We start from the raw sequence: 12,073 nt of genomic DNA, 5'->3' as shown, positions 1-12,073 counted from the left end.
CTCTTCATGCAGTGCTCTTTCTCTATGTTTTAAAAGGGATCCTAAGGCCAAATGTGCATAAAGAGGGGCCATACAAGTTACAGAGGACAGTTCAGTACAGCATGTAGGGACTTTCACATTAGAGTGCCCATGTGCTTTTGAAAGGAGCAGCCATTAAATAAATTATGGTACAAACACACAATGAAATACTATGCAGTTTCATAAAAGAATGAAAAGTTTTCAATATACCATTACGGTTGATTAATATACTAAGGGAAAAAGAGCAAGACAGAGGACAATGTGTACAATCTGCTCATTTTGAGGAGAGTAAAAAGAAAGAAGAGTCAAAATCCTCTATTCATACTTGGCTTGTGTATATACTAAAATACTCTGAAAGAACAAATAAGGAACCAAGATACTGATGAGCTAGTTACCTGTGTGGTGGTGATGATGAGTAGATTTGGGAATTGGCGAGCAGGGGAAAGGAATGGTAGGGAGATTTTGCAATGTGTGCCTTTTTATATTTTTAGGTTTTTGAATAATATGAATGTCATTACCTATTTAATGTGCGTGCGCGTGCACACACACACACACACACGCACCACACAAAAGCAACTGTGTAGGAAAGCAGCCTTATTCCTCAGCCACAGCCAGTATTCTCGGAATATAAGCCAAATGTTAGTTCTTCTATTTTTTCAAGGGAACATAGAAATCTACTATTTTTAAATCTAAATTTTAGTTTCAAATTGTTCATTGCTAATATATAGAGATACAATAGGGTATTGTATTAATAATGTGTCCTGCAAACATGCTGAACTCACTTATTAGTTCTTAGGAGGTTTTTTTTTTTTTTTTTTTGTGGAGTCTTTGTGATTTTCTCTGAAGGCAATTATATCATCTGTGAATAGAAACAGTTTAATTTCTTCCTTCCAGTATACCTTTCATTTCTTTTTCTTGCCTGGCTAGGAACTTCCAGTAAGCTGTTGAATCAGAGTAGCAAGAGCAGATATTCTTGCCTTTCTCCAGATCTTAGAGGGAAAATATTCCATCTTTCACCATTTAATGTGCTATCAGCTACACGTTACTAATTGATGCTCTTTATCAGGTTAAAGAAGTTCTCTCTCTATTCCTAGTTTGGTAAATTTTTATCACAAATGGATGTTGAATTTTGTCAAATACTTTTTTTTTTGCATCTATTGAAAAGATCATATGGATTTCCTTTTTTGGGTTTTTTAATATGGTGGATCACACTGAACAATTTTCAAATGTTGAACTAGCCTTGCATTCCTGGAATAAATCCAACTTTGTCTTGGTTTATTATTATTCTTATATATTCCTGAGTTAGATTTGGTCATATTTTGTTGAGGATTGTGTGTGTGTGTGTTCATGGGGAATATTAATCACTTAATCTTGGCCAAAAGGCTGAGAAGCAATATGGGGAAAATTAATCAGTAGTTTTCTTGAAATGTCTGGTTTGGTATTAGGGTAAAGCTGGTGTCATAAAACAAGTTGAAATATTTTTCTAATTTTTATTTATTTAAAGATTTTATTCATTTATTCATGAGAGACAGAGAGAGGCAGAGACCTAGGCAGAGGAAGAAGCAGGCTTCCTGCAGGGAGCCCAATGTGGGACTTGATCCCAGGATCCCAGGATCATGCCCTGAGTTGAAGGCAGATGCTCAACCACTGAGCCACCCAGGGGTCTCTTTTCCTAATTTTTATGAAAAAAAAATTACTTGTAGAGAGCTTACTATGTGGTAGGCAGTGTGTTAAATGAATAACCCACTGAATCCTCACAGCAACGCTGTGAGGTATGTGCCATTATTGCCATCATCCCATTTTACAGATGGGGAAACTGAGGCACAGAATAGTTAAAGCCACTTGCCTAAAGTCACATAGCTTATAAGTAGCAACTCCAGGACTCAGACTCCCGAGATCTATCGCCAGACCTTATACTCTTAACCTGTTTACTAGATTTTATTGAAAGAGGTTTACCGGTGAATGAGAACACATCTGGAGGGCTCAGTCCAGCTGACAGGTCACCATCTTCCCATCCCTGGTTAACAACAATTGTGACTCCTGTGTATCACAGCACTGACTATCTGCCAGGTGACAAGACTTATCACCTCCATCCTGCACCGATCCTCACAGGCAGATATTACCTGTGCTTTCTCCTCGTTACTGGCTCCCCTACTGGCAGTTGCAGAAATGCTCCTATCTGCTGGGCGGCATGTGGTTTCAGGCTATCATCTTCCTTACCTTGTCTCCTTTAACATCTCTGGTGCCTTTTAGAAGGTAAAATTTTAAAACTATCTTTCAAATCTCAGTTTAATTTCACTCTGCTTCTTCCTTATCAGCCAGGCTCACCCGTCCTCCCTGCCGTTCTCTTCCCCCAGGCATCAGGCTCATCTCTTCCTCCTGCACTGCCTTCTGCTTTGCACTGTTTTGTCCCAGTTGGCCCCATCAGTGTCCCCAACTCTACCTTGTTAGCTTGGCTGGCTTATTGTATGCATTTCTGAAAAGTTAGAAACATCTTGCTTACTTAAAAGGAGGAGAAAAGAGAGTTTTAGGGACAGCTGGGACACCAATTTTTTCCACTGAGTACACAGCACAAAGAACTGAAGTTAGTTAAAAGAACTTTCTGGCAATAATTAAGGTGCTGTGGTGCAATCGAAAGTGTTTACGTGCTGGCTTGACTGTGTGACTACAGACAAGATGCTCTACTTCTCTGAATCTCAGTTTGCCCATCTGTAAAATGGGTTCAGGGACAAGTACAGGTCATAGGGATGTGGTGGGGATTAAGTGCAATGATCTAAGCATTTAATATAGAAAAAGATCTAGTGTGGAGAAGGCACTAATAAGGGCTTTCCTCAGTCCAGGCACTGTGCTAGGCCATTTTATATAGACAGTCTTATTTAATATACACTATTTCTTTACCCCCCTTTTTATAGATGGGGAAAATTGTGGTACAGAAAGATTAAGAATTCTTAAGTGGCAGAGCTCTCTCTGCTTCACATTAGGACGCCCTGGGACCCACTCCAGACCAGTTAAGGTAGACTGTCTGGGGCCATTCCTAGAAGTTGGGTATTGGACCACATGACTTTTCCTAAGCTCTTCTTTTCAGTCTAGAGACTGAAGGTAGTAAGAAACATCTGTGCTTTATCCTAGTTACTGGCTCCCCTATTGTCAAACACTCAGCCACTCCCTATCCACCCCCTGGTTCCCACCCATGTTTTCAACCACCCCTGTGAGAATTTGGAAATGGAGTGAGTCCACTGCCAGGAAAAGTGATTCAATTAAAATCTCAGTTTTCAACAATATTACCAAGCCCTGTGGTCTATTACTTCACACCCAACATAGCTGTGCATCCCGGTCAGTAGCAGGGTAATGAGGGTTTGCTAATTGCTGGTGGCTGGGGGTGGGGAGGGGAATACTGTAGTGAGCTCAGCAGGAGTAAGGAAGGCGCTGAGCTAAGTGCTTTTCTTGTGGCTCCCAGACCCTTCTCTGGCTCGCATGCCAAGTAGTACCCCTTCACTCCTTACAACCAAATCAGCTTTGCGAAGACCACAACTACAGCACCACAGCAGCAATCCGTGTGTGTCAGGCACTGAGCTGAGTGCTTAACTTGCACCATCATCTCCATAAATATTCTTATTTCTCACCATCATTCCAGGAGGTAGCTGCTGTCCTAATGCCTATTTTACAGATGTGGAAACTGAGGCACAGAGACATAGAAGGTCCACATGTTAACACTCAGCTCTGCTTCATTCTACAAGCCGCATCCTTATTTACAAGGACATACTTGCCTGCCCTGATGGTTGTAAGAGAATGACTTAAGGATTTTACCTTTGAACCACCTGGCAAGCCATTAACAAAACCATTATCCACCCATGGTCTTCCTGCAAGCCTGGCCTCTTCAGTCATCCTTTTCCAGAATCCTTGGTCCTTCTGCATCTACCACAAGCTCTACTTGTGAGCTCCTTGAATGCAGGGCCTGTACTTTAGGGGTCCCTGTGTCCTTTCGGCACCTCTTTAGCACTGGGCACACAGTAGGTGGTCACAACCCTTAGTTGAGCATAAGAACCCATCAAAGCCTTCCCAGTTCTCATCCCGATCCCTCCCTCTTATAAGTCTCCAAATTCCGGGCTCAGCCTTGATGAGCCTGTGCCTACCACTGCCCGGCACACAATAGGTACCAATGCTATAGGTCAAGAAGGCCCTAGCTGGCATCGGAGTTATGCTGTGGGGATGTGAGGTACCTCCACCTTGAGGTGTTTGAAGTTCTGAGCTTTGCTGTGTTCTGCTCATCCTCATGTTCCTGCTCTGGACCCTTAGAACCTCCCCGTGTCTTTAGGTCTCTGGCCCTTAAAGGGTTTTCAGCAGAAAAACCTGAGAGGTTAGCTACTTTAGTGGGCAGAGGAAGTGGGCGGTGAAGGTGGAGGGGGTCAGGCTAATTCTGATGTGAGAGCTGAAAAGAAAAGGGTGCCTGTCACTTCTCTGGTTCAGCAAGTGTCACCAATAACCAACCTTCTCAAAAACTCACTCACCATAAGAGAGCTTTGGGAGAGGCTCAGGAGGGCTGTCAGGGGGAGGTAGGGGGCTGGACTGGAATCAATTCCTACTCAAGGTAATTATAGGACACGTGCTGCTGCCCCAGCAGGGTGAATCAGAGGCTGAGCATCTCTCCCAGGGCAGCCAGAACGATTAGTTAGTAATAAAAACCTCATCACTCGCTGGGGGAGAGGTTCAGTGATTGTAAACTTATGCTTTCTGTGCCTGCCAAAATTTGGGAGGGGGGATTTATTTAAACAACCTTATCAGGGGGGCCTGACCACCAAGTTGAATGTGTTGAAGAGGAAATCTCAGCAAACCTCTCAGAAATCCAGCTCCCAGGTTCCCAGGATCCTAGGATGCGGAATGACAGGGTAGATGATGCTGTGATTCTAGGCTGTATGTTGGATTTTTTTTCTTTTCTTTCTGCTTCCTTTTGTCCCTCTCTCATCTGTCTGCAAGTGATCTTTAGGAATCTTTCTGCCACCCAGACTGTCTCAGGGATGATTCGGAAGAAGGGTTTATCTCCAGCTAGAACCCCAGGAAGCCCCTCCTCCTCTCCCCCAAACAGCAAGCACCCCTCCCCCCCAGCCCCCAGCAGCTCAGCTCTCTTCAGGAATTCAACACAAGTCTCAGCCACACTTTAGAGAGGACGTTAAGATGTGGGACCAGCTAGACATCCGCAGCAGTCAGCGGGCTGCCCAGGGTGGATGCACAGGGAAGCCAAGACAGGGGGCAAGGCATGTCCTCAAGGAGACTGTGACCCCCTGAAGTGGCGGCCTCAAGTGTGTCTCTAGACCCTTGGCCTGGCCAGGCCTGGTCCCAGAACCACGCTGACTCTTTTTAGCCTGCTTAGAGACCCGTTCCTCGCTTAGAGGGTCACAGCAAGGGCTCATCCCTTGCTCCATCCCACAGGCGCCAGAGAAAGAGTGCTGGGCATCAGATCCTCTAGCTTCACCTCGAATCAGGCAGGGGACACACGGTGGGGCAGAGGGGCGGAGGTTTCCTCCCGCTGGGGTGGACGTTGGGGAGGGGGGCGACAGGCGAAGTGAAGCTCCCACTAAGCCATCTGTCGGGACGTGCAGTCAAGTCACACACACAGCCCCCCACTGGACACCCTCAGGGACGTGGAACCCTTCAGATGCGCATGCAAATACTCCAATCCACAGGCACACTCACAGCCACCCATACTCACACCATGCCCATCAGCTGCCACGCACGCTCGTCTCACACACACACACACACACACACACACACACACACAGGGACAGACGACAGTCTCCTCCAGGCCACAACAACTTCCTTTCCACCCTCCAGGTCTCTAAATGTCCGCAGTTGCCCTTAAGCCTTAAACTTTTTCCGAGGGGGCGCCAGGGATCGCAGGGCGAGGATAACCAGGCCCGGGGGTCTGGGCAGGGCTGTTCGGCGCTCGGGGCTCCCGCACGCTCCTCACCTGGTAAACCGAGGCACAGCAGGAGGCTGTAGTAGACCACGGGCACGAAGCCCAAGCCGCAGACCGAGCCGGGGGACCAGGACAGCGAGCTGTTGGCGGCGAGGTGGGCGTGCGTGTGCTCCATGAGCTCGCCCCTCGCTGCCCCCGTCTCCGCGCCCGGCCTGGCCGCCCCGCTCTGGACGCCGGCTCGGCGGCGGCGGCGGCGGAGCAGCAGCTGGAGCAGCGGCGCCTTCTCCCCGCAGGACTTGCTTCCACCCTCGGCCGGGCTCCGGGCTCCGCTCTGCGCGCTCCGCACCTGCCCGCCGGGAGTCCTCGCACGGCCCTGGCGCGGGGCGCGGGGCGCGGGGCGCGGGGACTCGGGAGGGGCTCCCAGCGCCGGCGGGTGCGCCTCCCACCTCGGACCCGCTCGGCTCCCGCCTCGGAGACCCGGAGCTGGGACGCTGCTCCCCGCAGCCAATCAGCGGCAGCCTGGACGCGGCGGAGGCTGGGGCGGAGGGGTGGGGGGGCGGGGGGCGGCTGGACGGGAGGAGGGGTCCCAGCTTGCTTCTCCCAGCTCCGGTTTCCGAGGAGGAGTGGCACTCGGGAACCCCCGAGGGAGACCGGGTGGGAACCCGCCACCCCTTCCCCACCCGCGGTGGGAGGGGTGTGGTGTGGGTGGGACCTGCTTCTCCCGCAGCGGCTCTACTCCTCCAGCGTGTCCTCACTTTGCCTTTCTTGACTCTGCCCCCAGCCTCTTCTGGTCCCCCTGGCTGGCCAGTGCTCCGAGTCCCTCCCGTCCCTCTCCGCGTGGAGGGCTCTCCACGTAGGGCATGGCGGGGGGAGCTGTGGGAGCGGGGAGCGGGGAGCGGGGATGCTCAGGGGTTGTGGGTTCTCCGGGGCCAGAGCATCTGCACTTGAAAGGGAGGGTGCGCGTGTCTCAGGGCGTGTGTTGACTCTGGGCAAGAGGAGAGGTGGCCTGTCCCTGAGTGCAGCGCCTTCGAGGGGGTTGCGGGCTGGCTAAGAGAAGCCCCCTACACGGGTACCTTCTGTCAGGAATCAGGATGTTGCAACCATTCACACACACACACTGCCCCACACTTACACAGAAACACACAATACCCAGTCATGTGGGCGCACTCACACACTCACATGAGGAGGCCCTTTCTCATCCCTCACCCAGACACGTGAAAACACAGGAGTACCCTTATCAATATGCACAAAGACCACACTCACATCACATCCCAGACACACACAATGACATCCCGGATGTCACGTGGGCATCATCTGGGGGTGGTCTAGTGTTTGAAAGTTGTGTGAAGTACAGGAGAGGTAGCAGGTGGCACCTAGGCAATCTTGGAGAGTTGGGGTGAATGAATGAGCACCCCGTTTTTTTCCCTCAGTGTAGGAGGGTGGGCAGTTCCTGGTGCAGCTCTTCTAGAGGCCACAACAGATTTGGGGAAGGAGAAAAATCTGGGGCTCAAGACAGCATGTGTGAGAATTAGATTCATTTCCAGGGGTGGGCTGTAGCTGCTGCCAGTCAATGCAAGAGCATGTGATGAGCTCAGAGGAGCCGAAGACCCATTTCTGTTCTGCCTCCCCCTACCCCTCTACATCCGTTTCTGGGGAGAAGAAACTGGCTGGGCTTTCCCCAGACTCTTGCTGGTCTCCCAAGTTGGAGGAGATCCTTGCTTTTCACTCCCAGCAAGGGGCATGTGTCCATTCCCCATCATTGTTGTAGCTCCCCACCACAAGCATTGGGGGTGGGGGCAACTCCAAAGCAGCCAGGGCCAGGCACTCTGCATAAGGGATCTGCTGGGTCTGGCTGGGTCTGTGGTGAACAGGGAAGCTTGTGCCCCCCTAAATGGACAGATTATTACAAAAAGTCATGTGGACCCAGGGAGCACAGGCCTGATATCCCAAGCCAAGGGATAGCCCAATATTGAAATTTTGTTGTGAACTCTCTCATTTAAATGTGACTACCCTAAACAAAAACAAAACAAAAACTACACTGTGTTGATAAATAAAGCAGTATCATTGCAGAAGTTCAATAAATAATGGTTCAAAACCCTATAGATTAGATGTGTCTGCAGGCCACAGAACTTAGATGAGAAGCTGGGGCTAAGAGGGGGAGTGTATATGGTTTGACAAAGTTCCCAATCTATTCAGGGATCTCTCAACATTGTGAATCAAGGATAATGCCTCAGGGCTTTTGCACTGACTGTTCCCTCTGTCTGGAGTGCTCTTTTTTTCCAGAAAGCTGTATTAACCTGCCTCTTCACCTTCTTCGAGTCTTTCCCAAACAATCCTATTTAAAATTGAAATCTCCATGCCTATCCTCCAAAATACTCACTTCCTCTGCCCCTCCCCTGCTTAACTTTTCTCCATGGTACTCAGCTCCATGATCATACCATGTTTAATTAGTTTGTTTCTTATGTTGCCCCTCTTAGAAAGGCAGGGCCTTTTGTCTGTTCTGTTCACAGTTGCATCACCAGCTTCTGCACTGTGGCTATATGTTGCAGACTCTCAATAAACATTGAAAGAATGAAAGGCCCCAGCACCCATTGACAGGGCATGCAGGGCATAGGGAGAGGAGTTTATTTTTGCTAGTTTTTGCAGGCCAGAGTGTCAGAATGTGGGATGCTGTGAGGGTTGGGGGGCATAGTCTCAGGTTTAGCATGTAATTATCATGTCTGACTAGCCACTCTAAAATTATTTGTGTGGTTTGGATTCTGGGGAGCTAATTAGAAACTCTTTATAGGGATCCCTGGGTGGCGCAGCGGTTTAGTGCCTGCCTTTGGCCCAGGGCGCGATCCTGGAGACCCGGGATTGAATCCCATGTCAGGCTCCCGGTGCATGGAGCCTGCTTCTCCCTCTGCCTATGTCTCTGCCTCTCTCTCTCTCTCTGTGTGACTATCATAAATAAATGAAAAAAAATTAAAAAAAAAGACTTAAAAAAAAAAAGAAACTCTTTATAAAACTAGAAACTTGGCTGGGCAGAACAGGGCTACATAGGGAATCTTGATGAACTGTATTTTTTTCTGAGCCTCTAAGTCCCCATCTGTAAAATGGGGGTGAAAGAAACCAGGTATGCATTGTTCTGGAGATACTGAAAGGGAAGCGTGGACATAGAGAGATGGAAACAGTGCAGACTGTCATGTGGATTTGGATAGGCTCCTCTGCTAGCTCCATGGAGAACCTTGGCAGCCAAGGTTCGAGGTCAAGCTCAAAGTTTCCTGGGAAATGGATGTGTTAGATGAGAAGAACTTTGAGGTCCTAAGTCAGGCTTTTTAGTCCTGGGGAAGGGGCAGGTTGATTCAACAACAAAGTCTGTTTAATTTTGCTCAAGGGCTGAGCCACTTGACTGGCTCTGTACGATGAGCATCAACTGTGGTTAGCTACATTTATTCACTTATTCATTCTTTCAACAGACTTTTATTTATTTATTTTTAAAGATTTTATTTTTTGTTTATTCATAAGAGACACACACACACACAGAGGCAGAGACACAGGCAGAGGGAGAAACAGACCCCATACAGAAGCCCGACATGGGACTCAATCCCCAGGACTCCAGGATCACACCCTGTGCGGAAGGCAGGCGCTAAACTGCTGAGCCACCCAGGGATCCCTCTCAACAGACTTTTAGTAAACATTTAATGTGTGTTGATCAGAACTTGCTGTATCATTGCAGGGCCTAATGCAAAAATGGAAACATGGGCCCCTTGTTCAAAAATCAAGAATTACAGGGCAGCAACAGCAGAGCATTAAACCAAACTTGGAGCCCTTTTAGGTATGGGGCCCTGTGTGCCTCCACAGGTCACATACCCATGAAGCTGGCCCTACTTAAGATACAGAGGTGGGAAATAAGAGTTAACATTTACTGGGGGTTTATGATAAGACAACTGTGTCTTAATTCATTATATCCTCACAGTAACACTAGAGGGAAGGTACAATTATTAGCCCAATTTTACAGGTGAGGAAACCAAGGCACAGAGAAGCTTAGTAAATTGCTCAAGGTCACCCAGCCGAGATTAGGTCCAAAGCAGTCTGGCTCCAGAGCCTGTGCTGGAATCACTTCCACTGAGTGGAAGGACAGGCATACAACAGGAAACTGTCACACTGTAATGCACACTGTACTGCAGGCTCTAGGTGACTCGAGGGCAGGGACTTCATCTGTCTTTTCCACTGCTTACCCAGTGCCAAGGACATACCTAGTGCCAGGTGGGTGAACAGAAATAAATCTTAAATGAATAAATGAATTTTATAATAGAAATCTATGAAGAATGTTAAGGGAAGGGAAATTCAGATGCCTATAAGCCTGGACAAGTAATAAACATGAGTGAGATAAAATTATTTATTGTATATTCTTTACTTCCATAAAGAAATATGCTATCTCCCATTTTCCTAGAGACACTTGGCCCTCTTGGTCTAGCTTCCATTTCTCTACCCTTTGATGGAGGCAGTGGTCTAAAGGAATAATTCTTTTCTCTAGGAAAAATGACAGTACAAACATAAATTGTAACTAATGCAACTTAGAGTTGAAAATGCAAAAGGGAGTGGTGGAGACTGTAACAAACTGGAAGTGTTTTCTAGCCACTGTACTGAGTTCTGCATATATAGTTTTTTAAAGAAATTGACATGGTCTCTGATTTTCTGAATCTTAAGTGCAAGACATAGGCACAAATCAATCCATCTGATACACACACACACACACACACACACACGCACAATTCTAAACTGGGATGAGTGCTGTCAAGAAAAAGTCAAAGGAATGAGAGAATCTGAGTGGGATCTTATGTGGTCTGGCAATCAGGGAAGGCTTCTCTGAGGAAGAGATATTTGAATATGAGATGAGAAGAGAAGGATGAGTAAGGGTTAATTAGGTAAAGGGATGTGGGGCTGAGGGTGAGGGGAGCATCCCAGGTCAGAGGAAAGAGCAAATGCAAAGACCCTGGGGTTGAATAGAGAAGGATTCTTTGAAGAACTAGGAGACCAGGGAGGCTGTGGTGCAGTGAGTGAGGGTGATGGCGGTACATGGAGCTGGATGTGGCTAGAGAATGGGAAGAGCCTTGTAGGCTGTGTCAAGGAGCTTGATCTTTATCCCTGGTTTTAAGCAGGGGAATGCCATGATTAGATTGGCATTTTAAAACATTTGCTTTGTCAAGGAGGTGGAGGATTGATGGAGAAGCAAGAATGATGGTGGGAAGACAAGTTATGAGGCTGTCAAGTTGGACATGTGAGAAATGATGGTGGCTTGGACTAGAGTGGTATTGATGATTGAGTGGACTGCATCCCAGAAGCTAGGAGAGTGAGTGCATGATGGGAGGGAGGACAAAGAAGGAGAGGGAAAGAGCGACACAGACAGATACACAGAGACAGGAAAAGAAAAAGAGAGACAGAGATATGGAGAGAGTCACAGAGAGGATGGATGAATAGTCAGATTGATAGAGAGACAGACACACACAGGGATTGTGACTGAGGTTGGTTTGGATGGGAAGGTTGGTTAAAGAGGCTTGGAGCTCCCTAGGACCACTCTGATGATCCACTCTGTGCCCCTACTTCCCATAAAAGTGTAACTTGTCCTCTGGTTTCTCCTCACACTACAAGGCCTCAATCTCTCTCTATTTTTTTTTCTTAAAGATTTTATTTATTCATGAAAGACACACACAGAGAGGCAGAAATATAGGCAGAGGGAGAAGCAGACTCCCTGAGGGAAGCCCAATGCAGGACTCGATACCAGGACCCCAGCATCATAACCTGAGCTGAAGACAGACACTCAACCACTAAGCCACCAGGTGCCCCTACAAGGTCCCTCTTAAGGGTCACCTCCTCCTCCAAGCTTTACCAAGTCCCCTCTAGCTCCCTGACACTGACACCCATCTTTGCAATCACTTACCAAATTGTGTCCCCTACTCAAGCATTAATTGTCACCTGTACTTCCTGGATTTAGATCACCTCCTGGGGATGGTAAGTTTCCCTCCTCTTTGAGTCTTCAGTTCAGAACTTAAGTGCAGTGTATGTAGTGTACCTGTTAACAGTCGAGGCTTTGAACCCAGACTTGGGTGTGAATCCATAGTAACTATATTCACCAGGACTCTTTTTATTGAAATTTGA

At 47.8% G+C, this 12,073-nt stretch overlaps 1 protein-coding gene across 1 annotated transcript in view; it reads right to left on the bottom strand.

The window, feature by feature from the left end:
* Positions 1 to 6,142, bottom strand: part of GPR139 (G protein-coupled receptor 139) — a 42,988-nt gene extending 36,846 nt beyond the window's left edge. Inside the window, exon 1 of the mRNA XM_025416363.3 lies at positions 5,984 to 6,142. Within this exon, the coding sequence (XP_025272148.1) occupies positions 5,984 to 6,107 (124 nt within the window). The 5' untranslated portion in view covers positions 6,108 to 6,142. The remainder of the gene's footprint in view (positions 1 to 5,983) is intronic.
* Between the last annotated feature and the right edge of the window lie 5,931 nt (positions 6,143 to 12,073).

This window comes from Canis lupus, chromosome 6, assembly GCF_003254725.2.
Source record: "Canis lupus dingo isolate Sandy chromosome 6, ASM325472v2, whole genome shotgun sequence".
Taxonomy (NCBI): domain Eukaryota; kingdom Metazoa; phylum Chordata; class Mammalia; order Carnivora; family Canidae; genus Canis; species Canis lupus.
This window is presented reverse-complemented; position numbering and strand designations above follow the sequence as displayed.